Raw genomic sequence first — 22,026 nt, forward strand, 5'->3', positions numbered from 1 at the left:
AAAATGCTAATGAAATGTTCAAAATTAGAGTTAGGGTTCACTTGTTGGATCACTTGTTTTTCTATTGTGAATCAGTCAACTCCTTTTGAATTGATGCGTGGAGCTGACTACAGCCAAGGGGAATTCAGTTACCACATTTGACGGTAACTGTAGTTAAACTTGGGATGCTTGCTGAGAACCCAATTTAGACTTCGTGATTAGGACTGTCTTGTTACTGGGAAACATTTTTATTCACAAATGCAGACATTTCAAAGCTAAACTATGTATAAACAGATGGCTGAATGATCTTAAACTCTTGAGTAAGTCGCTAAAACATGCAAATGACAAGAAAGCCTGTAAACTTGTTGTACTATTCAATAAGTTCAGTTTATGTTAAAAGGAGGCCTCTCTATTTGAGATGTGGATCATGATTTCCCTTTTTATTCTCACGGTCTATGCCTATACTCTCAGATTTTACATTGCCCTTTTCTTTCTTTCTTTCTTTCTTTCTTTCTTTCTTTCTTTCTTTCTTTCTTTCTTTTGTTATTTCTTTTGCTTTTCTTTTTCTGTTCTTTTTTTTTTTATCTTGTAGTAATGCTCAACCGTAACAACAACCGTTTGTTTTTGATAAAGTTCATTTAAAAAAATAAATAATTAAAAAAATGTGCACGTTTTGCTGACGCAGTGACGGCGGACCCTCTTCCGGGTCACGCGCGGTGAGCCGGAAGTGATCGTGCGCGGACACGCTGCGTGCAGTGGTACTCCCGGCGGCTCTGTAAGGCGCTGACGGAGAAGAACCACCGGAGGAGGACGGTTTCATTAAGGTAGGATCTCATTCTTCTTCTCCCCTCTGAGCTCTGTCTGTGAACTGCAAACGGGGCTGAGGCTTGCTGAGTTTTTTTTGCGTGAGGCTTAAGTTGCTGTGGAGCTCGCGGAGCCGCGGGCAGGTAGCCTCACCGGGCCGTCATAAACCGGGGAAGAACCTCCCTCGGCTCCATCCGCTCCACCGCACCGTCACAGCCCATCTAATTAAACACCTTCGGGTGAAGTCGGCGGGGTTTGGTGGAGTTTCAACCATGCGAGGAGCGCCCTCCGCCCGCCCGCGAGCTCAGCGGCTAGCAGGCTAGCTGGCGTTAGCAGCTAGTTTGTTCCGATGTGAAGGTGTTAGCTCGGAGCTAACTGACGAAGGTGGGCTTCATCCAGGAGCTGCGACATAGAGATATCCGCCTGGGGCTCAAGTGTTCGGTAGAGATGAGACCGTGTGCTGTGGGTGGTGTTTCGGTGTAAACATGGAGGCTGGAGTATTGGCCCCGTGTTGCATCACCCTCGGTCTCCGACGTCCACAAACGCCACCCGAGCTGTCACTGCGGGCAAGAGCACTGCCAGCTCACCTGGACTGACTATCAGCTGGACACCTATTTACCTGTCATAGTACATAGCCCCTACATAGCCAACGTAATTCAGTCTGTAATTTTGATTAAAACTGTTTTTATAAGAACGCTGGACAAATTCTCTAAATTGGGCCAAAAGTGAATGGAGTTTGGTAGAGAAATGCCCGTTTTCTACAGCAGATTACCCACGTGTTATTACTGTACAACAGTGTACACCTACTCGACCACGTACTTGGTTAATTAAAAAAAAAAAAAACGAAGCTAATAAGGTTAAGAAGAGCATCCAAACCTTTCTTTACTGAAATTTAATAAAAAGTGAATGGAGTTTGGTAGAGAGGCGCCCTGTTTATACAGCTGTGTTAATAATCAACTTAATCAACCCACCCTTGCTCACATGTTTCACTGAAACTACAACCTAGATCTGATGTGTTTATCATCACTACAGTGCAGAATCAAATTTCCACTAATCTGATAAAAAGGGAATGGCCTTTGGAAAGAGCCATATCTCTGGAGCCTTTCTTTTTGAGTTATTACTTTTATCTGACAACATCAGTCACATACTTTGAGTCTTTTATTCATTAAATTTGTATTTACAAACAGCAACAACAAGTCTTAAGTACACAAAGGAAAGAACAACGGACAAGATTAAGAAAAGGGATAGAAATAAGCAAGAAGAGGCAGAAAAGGGAGAGGAAGAGTTTTTAAAAATGGAGGAATCAAGGGGAGAAGGAAGGAAGTAGGATATGAATGAGGGAATATAACTAAAGTAGGATGAAGGAAAGGAAGGACAAATTAAAAGAAATAAAACTTTAACGGCACTAGGATGGGAGCAAGAGATGAAAGAAGCAAAGTTTTTAACTAAATGTGATGTGTGTTTTTTTTTTTTTTTTTTTTTTTAATGGAGTCCATTCACTTTTTATTTAATGGAGTCTGTATGTTTTCCTGGGATTTCTGATTATTCACTAAAAATAAGTCTCTTGTGCTTCTTTAACTGTAACCTTAATAACTCTAAAGCTGATCATGTTTCTTTGGCTTCTGCTGAAACAGTTTACCTGAACAAATGACACCTGAAACCTGTAACTGCCCTTAAATCATCTAATTAATCTGCTTCAATCTCACTAACCTGTGCTGTGTTGTGACAATCGTCTCTTTCCTTGCTGCAGATGAGAGAGTTCTGGCCGGCAGCAGCAGAGAGGAGTGAACTGGCCTTGGAGGAAAGCTAACCCACGAATGGCCTGCCAGTCTGTCGCTGTAGTCATGGACGAGCAGGCCCTGCTGGGGCTCAACCCGAACGCCGATGCCCGCTACAGGCAGAGGGTGAGGCACCACCACACATCGCCACTGATACCCCCCACCCACACACCCAAAACAGTCACAAAAATCAAGCAGGATGGGTTTACAGACGTATGAGTTAAAAATGGTTCAAAGACGACAGGTCAGGAGCTGAAAGTAGTAAATCTTACTCAATGTCACGGGTACTTTAACAGAAGTAACGGAGCAAAAATGAGGTTAATCAGTGGAGTGAAGGAAGAGTCTGGGTACTGAAGCTTCAGGGTGTTCAGAGGATCTGGAGGAATAATTACTAGATCAGGTTTAAATCTCTGCTAGAGAACGAGGATGCTCTGCACCATGAATGCATCCGGCCAGCCTGACAGATTATCTGCCACTTTCACTTCATCCTGCAGGTGTTTACAGGTCTTTTCTCACTGTGTTTGTGTTTGAGCTGGTACAAAACTGCATTCAGTCATACTTAAACACGCTGAAGACACTTCTGTTGCTCAGTTTCAAAGATGAGACACAAACCACACGGCGCAGAGCTTCCAGAAACACAACTTCTTAGTTAAAGACAGCGTTCAGGTGCTGAAATGGCCTGCTAAAAACATCTGGAGCTCCATCAGCATTTCTCCTGCTCAGTGAGTCTTTGAAAGGTGGTGATTGGTCAGCGTGTGTGGCCTCACTAAACAGAAGACAACAGGCAAACAAACAGAAATGTTCTAGCATCTGTTCTGATGTTTGCTTACCTGTGAAGTTTATCAGTGTCCAATAGAAACAAGATAAGCAGAGCTCACTCAGATCAAAACCTGACATCAGCACCAGTAAACTCTCTGCGGATGTAAAGGTGCAGGAGAAGAGGAGGTTTGAGAGCTGCTTGAGTAGAGCAAGAGCTGGTGATGTCATTGATGTCGCCCCTCTGTGTATTTCCAGGCTATCGCTTACTTCGAGCAGCTGAAGGAGTCTCAGGACGCTTGGGAGGTTTGTGCTGAGGCTCTCGCAAAAGGGATTTACAGGTGAGTGCCCCGGCCACACACCACAGGTGTGTTAGAGTCGTACCTGCAGCTGTTAAATGCATTTCTGTGTTTCAGTGATGACCACGTCAAATTCTTCTGCTTCCAAGTGTTGGAGCATCAAATCAAGTTCAGGTGAGAAAGAAGCTTCTTCACACGTGATCACATGAGTATTACCTGCTGGAGCTGCTCTCACGTGTGTGTGTGTGTGTGTGTGTGTGTGTTACAGACATTGCAGTTTGAGTGCTGTTCAGCAGCAGCTCATCAGAGAGACTCTGATGAAGTGGCTCCAGTTTCAGGTATGTCACAACTTTGTGCCAGTTTAAACATCACAGTAATTTTCACTGTTTTAGTGGTGCAGATTTGAGCCTCGCTCACATCTCCTCACAGACTCGCTGTCACGTCTTTCGTCTCTTCCTCTTCCCCGCAGCTGATGAACACTCAGCCCGAGAAGGCCTTCATCAGGAACAAGGCAGCACAGGTGTTCGCCCTCACCTTCGTCATGGAGTACATGACTCTGTGGCCCAAGTTCTTCTTCGACATCCTGTCCCTGGTGGGTCTGAACCCCCACGGAGTCGACATCTACCTGAGGACACTGATGGCCATCGACGCCGAGGTGGTGGACAGAGACATCCTGCACACGCCGGAGGTCAGAAAGCGGATCATGATGGGAAAACTTTTGGTGTTTTATATTTGTTGCTGAGTTAGAGAAGGAGAGCAGGCTGATGTGGGAGGAAGAAGCCTCTGCAGAAAAGGAAACCCACAGAGCTCTGGCCCACACGTTACTCACAAAAACAGACTGGTTTCTAAGGAAGGGCGGTCACATGACCCAACAGGAAATGTGTCATAGGAAGCGTTTGTAGCTTTGGTGATGATTTCGCTGCATGTATTCCTGCAGGAGACTCGCAGGAACACGCTGATCAAAGACAGCATGAGGGAGCAGAGCATCCCCAGCCTGGTGGAGTCCTGGTTCCAGATCCTGCAGACGTACCAGCAGTCCCACCCCGAGCTCACCTGTCAGTGCTTGGAGGTGGTCGGAGCCTACGTGTCCTGGATCGACCTCAACCTCATTGCCAATGACAGGTCAGAACAAGCACGGGGAGAGGCGTCGTATACATGATTTCTGACCCATGACCATCACGTCTCACCTGTTTTTGTGTTTTCAGGTTCGTGAACCTGCTGCTGAGCCAGATGTCCATGGAGGAGCTGAGGGAGGAGGCCTGCGACTGCCTGTTTGAAATCGTCAACAAGGGAATGGATCCAGTGGACAAAACCAAGCTGGTAGAGTCTCTGTGCCAAGTGCTACAGTCAGCAGGCTTCTTCAACGTGGAGCAGGTTAGAGTTACCATGGATACAAGGAACACGCCCATCACAGCCTCAGAGGCTCACGAGGGTCCTGAAAATGTCTGACAGTGACTTAAAGCACCGTTCTGCTGTTATTATAAATAAATATTTCGAGCTGTGACTTAAACGTAAACATGAAACATTTCCATCGTCCATCCATCATCGTTGTTCACAGCCTGTCCAGAGCTAATCAAAAGACACCAAGTGAAGAATAGCTGCTGTAGATCATCGTTTAACACAAGAATATTTTACTTAAAGGAAAAAAGCAGCAACACTGAGGCCTCAGTTCTACAAAAACTCACAGTGTTTATGAAAGGAGGATTTGGTGTTTGTGGTCTCACAGCTGGTTCGTTAAACATGTATCAGTTTAAAAATTGATTTTGTTTTCTTAAGTTTGCAGCTCTGAACTGTTCCTGCAGAATGTGTTTCCGTTACAGCTTCATGTTTATGTTTCCTCTTCCTGTCCCCTTTAGGAGGAGGATGTGGACTTCCTGGCCAAGTTCTCACGGCTGGTGAACGGCATGGGTCAGAGTCTGGTGCTGAGCTGGACCAAGCTGGCGAAAACCGGCAACGTGAAGGACGCAGCGGAGACGCTGCAGGCCGTGGAGGCCAAAGTGCCTCTGCTGCTGCAGCTGCTGGTGCACGAGGATGACGACATCTCGGCAAACATCGTGGGCTTCTGCTACGAGTACCTGCACGTCCTCAAACAGGTGAGGCTTCTGAGGCCCGGGCAGCTTTTCTAACTTTTAGGAACAAGTTTAAAAGTGAGAACATGTTAAAAATAAGGGACCTTCGGGTCTCACAGCAGTGGTTTAAAATGTTCTGAGGTTGTTTTCTGTTCATAGCTTCCTCAGCTGACGGACCAGCAGAAAGCGAACATCGAGGTGAGTCTCTGAGCGCGCTCAGTGCATTCTCACGTCTTTATCTGAGGGCAAATCATTAAAAAGTTTTCTCGCTGTCACCATAGGCCATCATGCTCGCTGTAATGAAAAAACTCACGTACGATGACGAGTACAACTTTGAGAACGAGGTGAGTTTCTGTTTCTTCCTCTGTGAGGGCGGGGCAGAGCGGCAGGCATTACACAAGCTGTTGTTGTTTCTCAGGGCGAGGACGAGGCAATGTTTGTGGAGTACAGGAAGCAGCTGAAGATGCTTTTGGATCGACTCGCTCAGGTTTCACCGGAGCTGCTGCTGGAAGCCGTCCGCCGCGTCTTCACCAACACGATGCAGTAAGAAATGTTTTGATTTGTTTAGAGAGGTGGGAAAAACGCAGCTGCCATGTTTCAGCTTTAATGTCTCCTCTTAGGAACTGGCAGACAGCACCCTTCATGGAGGTGGAGGTCGCCATCAGGCTGCTCTACATGCTGGGTGAGGCCTTACCGGCGGCGCATGGTGCCCACTTCTCTGGAGACACGGCCAAGACGAGCGCCCTGCAGGACATGATGAGGACGGTGAGTCACATGACCGCTCGGCTGTGGTTCGGCGTCTGTGCGGCAAAATTTTAAACGCGTTTTCTTTTTGAACCCTTAGCTGGTTTCCTGCGGTGTCAGCAGCTACCAGCACACCTCCGTCGCTCTGGAGTTCTTTGAAACGGTTGTGCGATACGACAAGTTCTTTATCGTGGAGCCACAGCACATTCCTGGAGTGCTGATGGCGTTCCTGGACCAGCGAGGCTTGAGACACAACAGCCCGAAGGTCCGCAGCAGGGTGGCCTACCTGTTCTCCAGATTCATCAAAACCCTACAGTGAGTCCAGCTTCACTTGCTGCACAATATCACATGTTTCAGTTTCCAATGGCAAGCCGTTGCCATTGGAAGCCATGTGATGCCGTTGATGCGGCAACAGGCTTCACAAGTGTGCGCTACACCAAGAATAACTCCACCACAACAAAATGTGATGTTTACACAGAAAACAGCAAAACTACAACCTGAGAAAATATTGTTTCATAAACTCTTTGAGCTGTACCAGCTTCTTTTTAACGTAATAAAACAGAAACTACAGCTGTCATTTCGTTCACAGTAGCCATGGAAACACAAACTGTTAGATCAGATTTGTGAGTTTCTTGTGGTTGCCAGCAGGTAGATTAACAGCAGTGTGAGTCCACACATGCTCAGAAACATTTGGGACGAGTTTTATTGTCGTATGGACGACAGCGTCCGGAGGGGGACGCACTGAACATGTGCAAACTTTTGTATGTAAAACTACATGTCTAGCCATGTTTTTAAAAAATAATTTATAATATTTAGTCTTTTGAAATCAGATGATTCTTTTTCTTTCTATATTACCACAAAGACAAAAAAGACATGAAATGTGTGAGCAAGTTGCCCTCTGACGCTGAACCTGTTCATAACTCAGGCTGGAGTCAGGTTCAGTGGTTTATGATGATGGTTTCGATCTGTCGGCTTTATCGGGTTTTGACCTCCAGCTTTCACTGGTGTGGCTCTCAGCTGTTTACCCATTTATTAAGATTTCTAACCTCCGCTGTGGTCATGAGTAGAAAGAATGATGCTAAGGAACTTAGCCTCAATCTGGAAGGCAGAGTGAGGTGGATCTGACCAGGAGGCCCCCTCAGTGAGGCGTTAAGGCCCCGAGGCGTCTGCTCAGGCTGCTCCATGACAGAAATATAGAATGACACTCATTACAGTCGGATGTGAATCTAATGTAGTTAATGAATCCATGAACGAAGAGTCTGATTTAAGAAAGAACATCCGAATGATTGAAAATACGCTCAGTTGACTTTAAAACCCAGTGTTCGTTTACCGCTCTCTGTTGGCAGTAAACACATGAATGCCTTCGTCGAGGACATCCTGACGAGGATTCAGGACCTGCTGGAGCTCACTCCACCTGTGAGTATCACAACACCGCCTCTTCTTGCTGTTTCCTCCTCCTATACTAACTCATGCATTTCTCTGTCTAGGAAAACGGTTTCCCGGCACTCCTGACCAGCGACGACCAGCTCTTTATGTTTGAGGCAGCCGGCATCCTCATCGTCAACAGCGAGAGCCCTGTGGAGAGGAAGCAGGCACTGATGAGGAGCCTGCTGACACCGCTGATGGACGCCTTCCGCCTGCTACTCGCCAAACTCCCCCAGGAGACTGAGGAGGAGCGTCAGACCGCCCTCGCCGACTGCCTGAGTCACGCCGTCGGCTTCGCCAGGTGAGAATCCATCAACGATCTATTTATTTATTATTCTGTCCACCACCACGGCGTGCTATTCACCTCGCCACCGTCTGTGGCATTTCAGCCGGACCAGCAAAGCTTTCAGCAACAAGCAGACAGTGAAGCAGTGTGGCTGCACCGAGGTGTACCGGGACTGCCTACAGGCCTTCCTGCCCGCACTCAGCTGCCCCGTGCAACGGAGCGTGCTGCGCAGCTCCGTGCGCTCGTTCCTGCACCGCATGATCATCTGCATGGAGGAGGAGGTGCTGCCCTTCGTCCCCGCTGCCTCAGAGCACATGCTGAAGGACTGCGAGGCCAAAGATCTACAGGAGTTCATCCCGCTCATCAGCCAGATCACTGCCAAGTTTAAGGTAAGCCGCCGCTGAACCAGCACCAAACCTTCCTGCACACTCTGACTCGCCATCCTTAACAAACTTCTCCTGTTGCCACGGCAGCGGCAGGTGTCTCCCTTCCTGCAGCAGATCTTCATGCCCCTCGTCCTTGCCATCTTCGAGGTTCTGGCACGCCCGGCAGAAGAGAACGACCAGACAGCGGCACTGGAGAAGCAGATGCTGAGGAGGAGTTACTTCAGCTTCATCCAGACCATCGCAGGAAGTGGGATGAACGAGGTGATGGCCAATCAGGGTGAGCGCCACTCAGCATGCCAAGAAACACGTAGACACAGAAGTAGGGTCTGAACCTCACAGGGGAGGGCTCATTCAGGGAAAGGAAGCATAGAAGGAATGATGGGAAAAGGAAGGAGAAAAAATGGATTAGGAACAAGGAAGTACAAAGGAAGAAGGGAAGGAATGAAGGGAAAAAAGAGATGGTAGGAAGAAGGAAACAAATGAGGAAAGGAAACAAGAGGAGAAAACGGTCCAGAATATTTTTTTCTTATTATACTTAAAATGAAAGAACAGGCCAAAGTTAAATGTTTTGTTTCCAGGGGCAGAAAACATGGAGCGCATCGTGTTCACCATCATTCAGGGCGCTGTCGACTTTCCCGACCCCATCGCGCAGAAGACCTGCTTCATCATCCTCACCAAACTGGTGGAGCTGTGGGGTGAGTCTGAAACATGACCTCGACAGGAAGTCGTGTCCTGTGAGCAGGAAGCTCGTTTTCTGTCGCTCCCTGCTGGTCAAAACAGGGTATGAGCTTCACTCTGAGCTCTTCTTCTTCTGCAGGAGGTAAAGACGGCATGGTGGGCTTCCCCGACTTTATCTACAAACACATCGTCCCAGCCTGTTTCCTGGCTCCCCTCAAACCGACCTTTGACCTCTCAGATGCACAGACGGTCCTGGTGAGTTTCTTTAATTCCACCTTTAATAAAAAAAAATCTCGTTTTGGTGACAAGCCTCAACTGTTTTCTTTTTTTCAGGTTCTGTCGGAGTGTGCTCTCACACTGAAGATGATTCATCTCAAACGGGTAAAAATGTGTTTTTGTGGTTGACCAAGCTTTGTTATGTGTCACCGCACTTCCGCTTGAACACGTGCTGTTTTTGTTTCAGGGACTCGAATTCATCCAGTTCTTGCAGCAGGAGTACCTGCCATCACTCCAGGTGGCCCCGGAAATTTCACAGGTCAGAAAAGCTTAAACCCTGACGTTCAAAAATACCTCGAGACGTGTTCCTTTATTTATGTTCAGTTTTATTCATTTCAAAGTGTTTCCTTATTTAAATATGTTTAATAATTTTTTTCTTGCATTTTTTTTCCTCCCTTGATAGTTTCTTGTTGGTATCGTAATATATAGTTTGACCCTGCTGACTCTCCGTACTTTGGACGAACTGTGGTTGAACGTTACCTAGTGTTGGACGTTGGACAGGTGGGTGTGTCAGAAAGCCTGCTAACAGTTTGTCTTTTCTTTTATCCATCAGGAGCTCTGCCAGGTTCTCCAGCAGCCTGACGTCAAAGTCCTGAAAAACTACATTAAGGTACGAGTTGTTGTTCTTTCTTGGTTTACGGCCGAGTTCACCTGTTTCATTTCTACTGATGACCCTTTTTTTATGTCAACAGGCGTTCTTCCAGCGAGGAAAACTGTAGGGAAAAAAACTGGAAGTTCACGGGGACTGAAGGACTCTTCACAGGAAGTGGTCATACTGCCACTCAACAATTGAAAAATACAGGACCTTAGCATAGGCGCTGCTCTTGCACTTAGAATTAAATGCATAACAAAGCCCAGCTTGTCTAAGTCGGGGACGCGGAACGAAGCCTGGTGAAACCCCTCCCTCTGAGATCAGCAGATGTGCAGGAGCTCCACGTCTGCTCAGAAACGTGGAGAACTTTGTGGACGCCATGAGGAAAGGGCTTTTTTTTTTTTTTTTTTTTTTTTCAGGAGAGGACGCCTCTTGTTGGGAAAAGATTGGGTAATTATCCTCAGTGACCTTCTAGGTTAGAAGAATCGATAGCTTTACACTCACATTAGAAACCACATTTCAGAACAGGCTAGACTGAGTTTTATGAGAAGGAAGAATAAAAAGGGCTGACGCATTATTCTTATTTAAAATGTGGCTTTTTGTTTTGTTTTTGTTTTTTTTGAACATGCTGAGGAGTGAACGGTTGGTTTTAGGTTTGAAGTGAAACGTTACAGCCCGACTCGATCTACAGATCAAGTATTATCTTGTTACCTGATCAGACAGAGATCCTCGGCGTGGATTTTAAAACCGAAGACGTGACGGAAATAGACACCACATTTTTGTTTGCTGGATGTGGCTGACTTTTTTTTTTTTTTTTTTTAAATTTCAGATGGAAATGAAAATGTAATGGAGGAACAAAGTGTAAATAAGAGAATAAGATGTTAAAAATGTAAATAAAATTCCTAGGTTTAGTTTCTTTTTGTTTTTTAAATATTCATTCCCATCTGGAAACCATGTGCGGAGGCCCATTTATGCCAGGGAAAAAAATGTAATATAAAAGTGAAAATTTCCGATTTGTGGCATCAAAAGTTTATACAAAAAATTAAATATGCGTTCTTAAAACTTTTTGTTTATAAATCAATGGAGTATTCAATTAAATTCACTTTCAGAATGAACATTTTATTCCAGGTATTTTCTTATTAATGCAACTTGATGAGTATTAACACAATTTTGTATTTGTTTTTTGAATTTTCTTTTTGTTCAATCTTCTGGTGACCTTTTGGTGACTCAATGCGTAAAAATTTGGTTTCCATAATTTCATAAAAAATGAATATTTAAACTTACTATAAAGCGTGACTTTAAAGTAAAACTATAAATTTCACAGATGTAACTTTTACACAAAACATTTGACCCACACCATTAGTTTTACTACTTCAATACAAAAATCATGTAAATTGAATTAATCAGTACATGGTTATATTTATTATTGCACTGACACATCTTTAAAAAAAACAAAACCATTTCGTTTGATAAATTTAAAAATTACAATTTGCAAAGGTTGCAAGTTACTCTGTTGTGACTTAAAAGCTTGCTGTGGCTTTTTGTTTGGTTTTTTTCTCGACCTTAAAGTCACAGTTTTAGGTTGTTTGAAATTAAAAATTTAACAGGTGTGATCTGAAAGTAAACATAAATATGTTTATTATTCCAAAAGTTTATCCGGTTATTAACTGCTTTGATGTATTTAGTCAAACATGAGTGACTTTTTTTTTGATTGAGTAATTAACATTTTTGATGCAGTTTCTCAATATTTTGAGGTTTGCTGTATTCAGTTAAGTTGTGAGTTTCTATGACTTTCATAGATTTTATATTATTCATATCATCAATTTATTAATTAAATATTTTGTTCTAGTCTCTTATAGTTTAACGTTTGGCAATTGAAAAATGTTTTTTTGGGGAAGAAATGACTTATTCTGAGTATTTGTACTTTTGATGCCTCAAATCTCAAAATCTAAAACTTGAAAAAAAAATCTGAACAATAATAAATGTAATCTAGCATTCAAATTGTTGTGATTTATTCAGTAATGCTGATTTACCAAACTTAAATTTTGAATCTGTTCATCTCTAATTTGGACAACTTTCATTCCTTTTTCTTGGCATATGAGGACCGTAGAAATCGGAACTAAATCATGCGTATCGCCTGTAAAAACAGACCGTTGCTGTGTGCAGAAGCAGCTCGATTAATTTTATATTGCAGTGACAATTCAGGACAATTCATTATGCAACACTTTTACTGTGAAGGAGCTGCTAAACAGTTATAACTGTCCTGAAACAGCAACAATCTGTACAGATGCTCTTCACACCTCCAGATTTTGTGATGCCCTGGAAATATTTCCAATGTTTGAATAAGTCGGTGTGTTCATCGTAATTTGCTGTAATTTTCCTGAAACTTTGCCTTTGGACAACCTGCTGAGAAAGTGCCTGAAATTGTTGGTTCCAGTTAAAAGGGGACATCTTACACTCTCAAGAAATCCAGCGGAAAAAAAAATCTAATCAACGATAGTAATTTTTTTTTTTTCTTTAAAGAAAAGGCTCCGTAATTTACCCAAAAAGCGAATGTTTATTTGAGGAGTAACAGTTGTCAGCTGCGTATTAACACGAATTGAATTGGATGTACAGTTTGCCAATTAATGATTTGATGACAACAAAAATCTAATGAAATGTCATTAAATCATTGTTTACCTTTTCAGTTAACTGTAATACAGTTGTTTTTTCTCCTCTGTGGTGAATTTAAAGATGCTATCTCTTCAAACAATATCTGATATTAATGCATATGAAATAAAAAGAAAAACATTTGCTTTATTAGACAAATACGAATATCACATTCATAGTGAGCCTGAACTAAAATGTGAATATTTTCAGCTTTTTTAAAAAAAAATCATAAATAGCTTATTTTTGGCAGATGTGGGCTTCCATAGACCCTAGCAAAGTGCTGGTGGTGTAAATACATGGTTTAACGCAGGTCAATTGGTTTCTGGCTCTGATATAATCCACCTCAGTTCTCTGGTGATATGAAAGAACTCACTCAATGATGTTAGGTTAATAAAAGCTGCCAAGCTAAGCACGCGAAAACAGTTGGCCTGCTTAGCTACAAATATCTGTGGTTAGAAATTATTTTATTAGCATTTTGAACATTATGTCCCATTTATAAATTGACCAGAGTGTTGTTACCGCAACTTTAACCCAGCTTAGTATAAATAGCTAAAGAGGCCTGTTACCTAATTAAAGGTAGATTTTAGTTTTATCTGGTTTAGCTAACAAGCTAATGCTAATTGCTGCTAAAACAAAGATCTGTCATTTCTATATTTTTATCCAAAAAAATCCATTGTTATTGAAATTATTTACAGTAGTTATTAAATGTGTGGGTTTTTTGTCTTTGTTGTTTTTTTTTGTTTTTGTCAGTGTAGGCTAGGCTTGCGGTTCCTCCCATTTCAATTTTCGCGTTATGTTAAGCTAGGCTAAAAGGATCTATAGGGTACAGGGTTTTTGTTTTGTTTTGTTTTTTGGGGGGAGGGGTACCTGTTTTTAAAAGGCTTCAAATGTTTTATTCCTAATTAATAACAATGAAAATTAAACATAACCATGATGATGTTAGTATATCACAAAGATGGTCAAAGCTAAAACGATGTAAAAAACAAACAAACAAAAAAAAAAAACCAACATTACAGTGGCTGCTTATACCCTTTCTAATGTTAGCTATGTTGACTGGTAGCTGTTTTGATGACACGCTGATTAGCAGTTTCTCTGATTTCGGTTCCCTTAATTTCAGTCTTTGTGCTAAACTAAACTAATTGCAGTTTGGATTTGGATTTTCTCAATTCTATCTGCAGACTGTAAATTTCTTAGCAACATATGAAAGCCACATTCCGCCACTAAAAATTTAAAAAAGGTCCCAGCGTTGATACAAAAATGCACTCAAGTTGTCTTCTATAGAAATACAAAAACATTTATTAAATGTCAGGGGGTTTTTTGGGGGGGGGGGAGTTGTTGTTTTTTTTTGTTTGTTTGTTTTTTTAGGTGACCTTTCTTTTAAAAGAATGTGTGTAGCGAAATTAAAACTTTCCTTCAGGGAGACGCTCAGCTGGATTTTACTCCAAGTCTGAGAGTTTACTGTTTAGCTTAGCTTAGCATAAAGACTGTAAATGACTAGCTTAGCTCTGTCCAAAGTAAAACTACACCTGATGAGCACCTGTTTCTAATGACTGTAAATGAAAGACTGAAATTATTGCTTGTTTAATATCTCCCTTTCTGCAAATGCCGAACGCTTTTAAAAAACACTCAGCTGTTACACTAACACCAGGATCTACACCTTGTAGTCTATAGAAAAATGTGCACCTCCACATGTTGTTCATGCCCCATCAGCTTGAAGTGACTTTTTTATACCGTAGAAGTATTCACGCCGACACTAAAGGTCAGCTCTGCACCTCCGTCAACCCACAAAAAAGCAGAATCAGGGTTTTTTTTTTTTTTTTTTTTAAATTTAAAGGATTTAATGGATGTTTGAATTTTCAGGTTATATTTTCCTGTAAGTGGTCCTGAGCAGACAGAGGAGAACTGAAAAATTGCCAAATAAATACATTTTATTGATGGTGAAATGTGTTGACTTTTATTTTTGAACCTTCTGTTTGAATGTCCGTTAAAAAAAAAAAAGTGTTCACTAATCAGCCACCTCATCCTTTTTTTATTTATATATCTGGATAAAGATGCAGTAAAAGTTCAGAAATTGGCTTCATTTTATATGATGTATGGAGGTATATTCATGCCACAATAGCTAAGCAAAGTTTACAACTAAGATGTATATTAATAATATTATTGACAAAGTGAAGTATTTGTAAATTAATAAATTCACTCCTACATCCATGTGAATTATTTGTGGTCTTTAATTTGAAAAGATTTGCATTTCTTTTCATCATCTGCACAAAGGAAATATTGTGACATCCAGGCTCTGTTATTGCGAATATTAACAGCTCACATAAAAAAAGTTGATTTCTGTAGTTAAGCAGCTCAGTCCTTGATGATCATAAAGACTTAAATATGTTAGACAAGTTTGTAAACTTCAATTTATGTAAATGTTTGAAGGAAACTGCAAATATCATTCAGTAAAGTCAGTCTCAGGTTGTTCTGTAATAACGTTTTTATTTTAACCCTGTTGAACCACGCAAATGATTTCCTTTAATTTTTTGTTTGCTGTCGTAATGTGAGATCAGCGTGAGATTAAATCTCTGAGCCTACATGTGGGATTAGGACAGTGACTTTGACTTTACCTCCTCTACAGAGGTCATGTGACTGCTTTGATTTGGTTAACGTGTCCGGAAACGTTCCCAGAGGTGGATCCTGAGATTTTCTTTCTCACTGTGAGATGTGATGGAATAAAATTAATATATGAGAAATTCACGAATTCTTTCAATTTTGCTTCTTGAGAAGAAGCTAAACTCACAGCTCTGACATTTATATCCTAAAACAGAAGAACATCATTCATCCACAGCACATCTTTTTTCTCACCGTGGACCAAACACTTCACAGGTGTTTGTATTCTCAGCGGCAGTAGGAAACAAAGACTGAACCCGTTCACTGCACACTTGGTTCTTTATTGAAGTCGATCTTTTTTGGAAACTAAACAGAAATTAAACATGTTTACGTTTTCTCAGACAGTCTTTGTTATTACGCACATTTAAGGCATGAATTCGATTTTTATTGCAGTAGTGTGAGCACACTGAAATGAAAGCAGATTTCTGCATTTATCTCAAAGGATTCAGATCCAGCTTTTCTTCTGGGACTCGCTTCATGCTGAGCGGAGAAAAATTTCAGCCGCAGTGGCTCGTTTTTTGATCTGCAAGAAGTGCAGCCGCTCATTTCCGAGGATGTGTCTCAGAGAGCTCATGAAGCAGAAACTGGAAACTACAGCGGCCACTTCAGTCCTGAGAGGTGACCTCTGACCTCCACTGCAGTGCAATCTGGTTTTCTTGGCAACCAAACAAAAACAGAATGTTTTTTTATTTTATTTTTTTAAATCCTTCTTTAACGTAAATTCTCTCCAAACAGAAAAGTCGTGTTTATCGTCTTTCGCCCATGAGTCATTTCTGTGGTTCAGCTTCATCCTTTGATGACAGCGATCGGCCTCAGTTTGATCGCCTTCTTGCTGATGCCAGCCTCGTGACACGTGTTCACCACGTCTGTCACGTTTTTGTATGATTCAGGAGCCTTAACAAAAAAAAAAAAAAAAAAAAAAAAAAGAAAATAGTCAGACGCAAACAGAAAACAGCTTAAAGTGCATAAAAACCCACCCTGACTCCTCCCCCTCACCTCCTCCATCACCAGTTTGGGCGACGCCACCCGGATGGCAATGCCCATGTCGGCCAGTTTGTCCAGGACGTCCTGGAAGTCCAGGTTCCTGCGTGACTTTGCTCGAGAGAGCGCTCGGCCCTGAAACAGACAGGAAGTTGCTTAAAGACATGAAACGAACCAAGGTTGACCATGTGACAGCGCGAAGGGCGCTCAGACTCGTACCGCTCCATGACAGGTGGTCCCAAACGTCTCCGTCATGCCCTGCTCTGTCCCCGTCAGGACGTAGCTGCAGGTCCCCATCGTCCCACCGATGAGCACCGGCTGACCTGTGAGCTGGAAATGGCAGCGAGTTCAGGCAAGACTCACATCATGATGGCGAGTAAACAGACGAACATGACGCGCTCTTACCTGGTAGTCGACGGGGATGAGGGGGTGGTGAGGGGGGAAGGCTCGCGTGGATCCTTTGCGGTGAACGAGCAGCGTCCTCTGCTTCCCGTCCACAATGTGCTCCTCCACTTTGGCGATGTTGTGAGAGACGTCGTAGATGACGTGCATGTCAAGGTCATCCGGCGTCGTACCGAACACTTTGGAGAAGGCCTGAAAGACACGAAAACCGCTTTTACAGACTCCGCTCACCCAAACCCCCTCCCCATAACGATCATAGCAGAATCGGGACATTGTTAGGTTCCACAGCAATCCGATGCCGGAAGTTCAAATTACAAAATATCCTATAAATGAAATGAAAACAAAAGGAATACACAAAAATTATGAATTAAATAAAAGTTAAAAGATTTAAAAAAATTAATAAAAAATGTAACGAAAATAAAAAACAAATGAACAGAAGCAGAAATTGAATTTTCTATCACATTGATGATTTTTACAGTTGTATTTTCATATTATTTGTGGTGCGTTTAAGTGCATTCGTCGAATCTCTGACTCGGAGTGGAACAGAGTGGGTTCATCCTCCTGATCATGGAACTCACTTCTTCATGAGAAGAGCTGCGCTTTAAGCACCATGTGAGGTCACTTCTCTTGTTATGGCGGGTGCAGTGGTGCGTTTATGACCCGAGAGCGGCTCAGGTGAGCGTACCTGTCTGGTGAGGAAGGTCATGGAGGAGCGGTTGACCCAGGCGTAGTTTCCTGCGGCTGCCATGCCTTTCAGGTAATCCTGCCCCTCAGGAGAGTTGATTTGAGCGCAGGCCAGCTGTCGATCGTTCACCGTGATTTTGTCACGCTTCATCGCCTTCTCCATGGCAACCAGAGCATCTGTAAATATCACCAGGTGTTTTCGTTGATAATTTAAAAGGCAGAAGTGAAGGTTTGCAATATTCGGCGATCCATTTCGGTGGCACTCGTACCTGTGGCGACCTGATGCCCGAGGCCTCGGCTGCCGCTGTGGATCATCACACACACCTGGCCTTTGTGGTCAATGCCCATCTTCTTGGCGGCGTAGTCATTGTAGATCTCATCCACCACCTGGATCTCAGCATAGTGGTTTCCTGCTCCCAGAGTGCCGAGCTGCAACACACACACACAGCTTTAGACACCAGCAGAGGGTTGCAGGTGTGAACACAGGTGTGAGCTGCAGGGCTACCTGCGGCAGGCCTCTCTTCTTGGCCTTGGAGGACACCTTGTTGGGGTCGGCCTGCAGCATGCGCCCGTACTCTTCGCAGTGCTCCTTATCCTCGGCCCAGGCGTAGCCCTCCCTTAGAGACCAGTCCATGCCCATTTCCAGCGCCTCCTCCAGGTCCCTGGTGACACATGCGTTAGTCAGGTGACACACAGGTGAGGAGAGGCAGGTCTGTTCTGTTCTACTTACTTGGCGCCCATCGGGATGACGCCTTTGGAGCCAACTCCCACAGGGATGTGGTCGAACAGTGACTGAGCGAGCTGCTCCTTCACCGGCTGGACATCGCCCTCGTCCAGGTTTGTCCTCAGCAGGCGGACACCGCAGTTTATGTCGAAGCCCACGCCACCTGGAGGGCACATGGGAAGTACTGTTTTAACAGGATGGGTCACAGAGTAAGTTTCATGACGGGTGACCACAGCAGGGAAATCCACAGGTTGGAAGATTTTTTTACTTCCTGCACACAGCTTCCCACCAAACTCCATTCATTTTTCATCAGGTTTTAGAGGACCCTGCTTATGTTTTATCATAGTACTTCCTACCTGGAGACACCACGGAATTGGGGTTGTCCATGTCGAAGGCCGCCATGTTCCCGATAGCAAATCCGTACCCAGAGTGGACATCTGGCAGGCCGATGGATTTCTGCCGACCAATCAGAGACACCCTGAGTACGAAGCAAAACATTTACTGTGGACACATACAGAACGGCAACACTCACGTTCACAATCCCCGGCAGCGCCGCCACATTCCCAATCTGCTTCATGGCTGGAAGGAACCCGCCCACACCTGAGGAGGAGGAACAGAGAGAAATGAGGAGGGTGGAGGTCAGGTAGAGGGGGCTCTCAGAGGGGTTCAAAGGTCACCGACCTCCTCCTCGGCAGGCATTACGAAGCTCCTCGAACATCAGCTTCTCCAGAGACTCGTTCACGTAGAAAACTCCTTCCACCTAAAGAGGAAAAGGAGGAGGAGTCAAGAGGTGACAGCAGAGGAAATAAAAGCTTTTAAGGAGCGTCCCTGCTTCACTTTAATGATCATTCTGAATCTTTCTTCTGTCAGACAATGAAACCAACTGAAAATAAACTAAAATGGAGCAGAGAGTCACCTCCTCCCAGCGTCCACCCGCGGGTGGAGCAGAACAGATACACTTGTCTGTGAAGGTTCTCAGTCATCCAGGTCATCGTAGTCAAAGGAGCTTGCAAAGAAAAGCGTCTGGACTTCTTTAAGTTACTTGAAGACGTTTCACCTCTCATCCGAGAAGCTTCTTCAGTTCTAAGGTCAAATGGTGGAGAGTCCCAGATATAAACCTAGTGGGAGTATCCCCCCACAGAGGGACAAAAGGACCCCCTGATGATCCTCTAATCGCCTGAGCCACACCACTGGGTGTGGGTCCCAATCAGCCAGAGTTTCGGGTGTGTTCATTGTGAAACCTGGCCCCACCTTATCATGCGAATTCCTGAGGTCAGATGGCCCAGGATGTGAGTGGGCGTTAAGGCGTCTGGAAAGGGATCTCAAAACTGGATTATAGATGGCAGAGAGTTGGTGTCGTAAACCCCCGCCTCTGTTCAAAGATGGTCGCTCACAGTGGACATAGATGGCTTCTTTCACTCCTCTTTCAAACCATCTGTCCTCTCTGTCCAAAATGTGAACATTGGCATCCTCGAAAGAGTGTCCTTTATCCTTAAGATGCAGATGGACTGCTGAGTCTTGTCCTGTGGAGGTGGCTCTTCTGTGTTGTGCCATGCGCTTGTGAAGTGGCTGTTTGGTCTCTCCAATGTAGAGGTCTGGGCATTCCTCGCTGCACTGTACAGCATACACCACATTGTTAAGTCTGTGTTTTGGCGTTTTGTCTTTCGGGTGAACCAGTTTTTGTCTGAGCGTGTTGCTGGGTCTGAAATGCACCGGGATGTCATGCTTGGAGAAAACTCTCCTAAGTTTTTCTGATACACCGGCTACATAGGGGATGACAATGTTGTTGCGTCTGTCCTTCTTATCCTCATGTAGCCGGTGTATCAGAAAAACTTAGGAGAGTTTTCTCCAAGCATGACATCCCGGTGCATTTCAGACCCAGCAACACGCTCAGACAAAAACTGATTCACCCGAAAGACAAAACGCCAAAACACAGACTTAACAATGTGGTGTATGCTGTACAGTGCAGCGAGGAATGCCCAGACCTCTACATTGGAGAGACCAAACAGCCACTTCACAAGCGCATGGCACAACACAGAAGAGCCACCTCCACAGGACAAGACTCAGCAGTCCATCTGCATCTTAAGGATAAAGGACACTCTTTCGAGGATGCCAATGTTCACATTTTGGACAGAGAGGACAGATGGTTTGAAAGAGGAGTGAAAGAAGCCATCTATGTCCACTGTGAGCGACCATCTTTGAACAGAGGCGGGGGTTTACGACACCAACTCTCTGCCATCTATAATCCAGTTTTGAGATCCCTTCCCAGACGCCTTAACGCCCACTCACATCCTGGGCCATCTGACCTCAGGAATTCGCATGATAAGGTGGGGCCAGGTTTCACAATGAACACACCCGAAACTCTGGCTGATTGGGACCCACACCCAGTTTCACACCTTGGCTCAGGCGATTAGAGGATCATCAGGGGGTCCTTTTGTCCCTCTGTGGGGGGATACTCCCACTAGGTTTATATCTGGGACTCTCCACCATTTGACCTTAGAACTGAAGAAGCTTCTCGGATGAGAGGTGAAACGTCTTCAAGTAACTTAAAGAAGTCCAGACGCTTTTCTTTGCAAGCTCCTTTGACAACAGATACACTTAAAACTTTCGTAAATCATTTTAAGCGTTTTTAAGTCTGTGCTGCTGTTCAGAATCATTTTTAGCCTCGTGCTTATTCAGCATTTCTCGGGGGTTCCGTCAGCTCCTGTGTTCTACTGTCTCTGATGTTCTCCTCTCATACCGTGGACACCTGTGTTTAATCAAGTCACTTGCAGCTGTCAGCCCGGCAGCCACGTTAGCAGCTAGCTGTGAGCTGTTATCCGTTAGCTCGTACCTGCATGTTGGGGACGAAGCCCTTTTTGATTCTCCAGGAGGTGGAGGTGATTTTATCCAGAAACTGCAACTCATCATTGTAACTGCGACTCATGACTCCACAAACGACCAAAAACGGCAAATCTCACTCTTTAACGCCGCGTTTCACTGGCTGTCTAATGTAAGATTAGAAAAGAAGCCGAAGAAAAGATTCTTCTTCGGCTTCTTTTTCTTCTACGCTCGACAGGCTGCACGCGCATTACTGCCACCTACTGTTCAGTGTTCCACAGTTATTCTATATGCGGTATTATCCTCAGTAGAAAAGCAGTGTGTGGACGTGCTCCAGGATCTCTCTGCTCCTCCTGCTCTGCGGGTTCAATTTCTGTGATGGAAACACTTCCTGCCCTCTGTGAGGAGTTCCTGCCCGTGACAGTGCTCCCACACTCACACGTGTCCTTGCTGTATTGTGAATCATAAACTAAACCCTTCCCTTTCAGTCATTTCCGACAACCTTTGCTGTCGTTCATCAATGATGTATTTATGATTTCTGGGTATTCTGGTGGCCCACGCTGCAAATAAGACACGGCCCTGTCCTCCTGAACTGTGTGTTCAATCTGCTCTTTCCATCAGTCACTAATTTTTTTTTTCTTTTCTGATTTCTTTTTCTTGTCATGGCAATACTGTTGTGGAATAATAGAGTCTTTGGCTGAATTACATCCAGCTTCTTGGCTTTTTAATCACTGAATTTGTGTTTTTAATAGTTGTAGTTATTACAACTGCACACGTTTGAATGTGTAAAAGAAAACAATCATCTTTATTTCTGCTGTGGATCATGAAGGTTGATATAGACAGTCATTCACTGAAACATGGAGATGCAAAGCGTCATTAAATAAATATTATATAATAAATACTGAGATGGTTACTATGGAGATAAATGACAGAGACAGACACTGCTGAGTGAGATCCACTGACATATATTAGCAAAGAAAGAGAGAGCAGCACTGATCTGTGAATTCATTAAATGATCTCAAGATATAATAGACAGAAA

At 43.9% G+C, this 22,026-nt stretch overlaps 2 protein-coding genes across 2 annotated transcripts; one reads left to right on the top strand and one right to left on the bottom strand.

The window, feature by feature from the left end:
• Positions 1-681: 681 nt before the first annotated feature.
• xpot (exportin, tRNA (nuclear export receptor for tRNAs)) lies at positions 682-14,935 on the top strand. The gene is made up of 24 exons (XM_084909165.1): positions 682-803; positions 2,534-2,687; positions 3,576-3,658; positions 3,734-3,790; positions 3,885-3,954; positions 4,086-4,304; positions 4,554-4,738; positions 4,822-4,990; positions 5,473-5,709; positions 5,845-5,883; positions 5,967-6,029; positions 6,104-6,228; positions 6,306-6,450; positions 6,530-6,744; positions 7,776-7,845; positions 7,917-8,155; positions 8,244-8,529; positions 8,614-8,803; positions 9,105-9,221; positions 9,344-9,459; positions 9,538-9,585; positions 9,668-9,739; positions 10,034-10,090; positions 10,173-14,935. Exons 2-24 carry the CDS (start codon positions 2,601-2,603, stop codon positions 10,197-10,199), a joined length of 2,916 nt encoding a protein of 971 aa, XP_084765291.1. The 5' UTR covers positions 682-803; positions 2,534-2,600; the 3' UTR covers positions 10,200-14,935.
• Positions 14,936-15,636: 701 nt separating this feature from the next.
• rtcb (RNA 2',3'-cyclic phosphate and 5'-OH ligase) lies at positions 15,637-21,226 on the bottom strand. Its single transcript, XM_084909188.1, has 12 exons — positions 21,001-21,226; positions 18,849-18,927; positions 18,700-18,767; positions 18,524-18,623; positions 18,174-18,330; positions 17,949-18,105; positions 17,713-17,872; positions 17,445-17,620; positions 16,763-16,951; positions 16,577-16,687; positions 16,373-16,492; positions 15,637-16,270 (listed from the first exon to the last, which is right to left on the bottom strand). Exons 1-12 carry the CDS (start codon positions 21,091-21,093, stop codon positions 16,163-16,165), a joined length of 1,518 nt encoding a protein of 505 aa, XP_084765314.1. The 5' UTR covers positions 21,094-21,226; the 3' UTR covers positions 15,637-16,162.
• Between the last annotated feature and the right edge of the window lie 800 nt (positions 21,227-22,026).

The sequence above is a fragment of the Perissodus microlepis genome, chromosome 17 (assembly GCF_051167445.1).
Source record: "Perissodus microlepis isolate ML-2025 ecotype Zambia chromosome 17, ASM5116744v1, whole genome shotgun sequence".
Taxonomy (NCBI): domain Eukaryota; kingdom Metazoa; phylum Chordata; class Actinopteri; order Cichliformes; family Cichlidae; genus Perissodus; species Perissodus microlepis.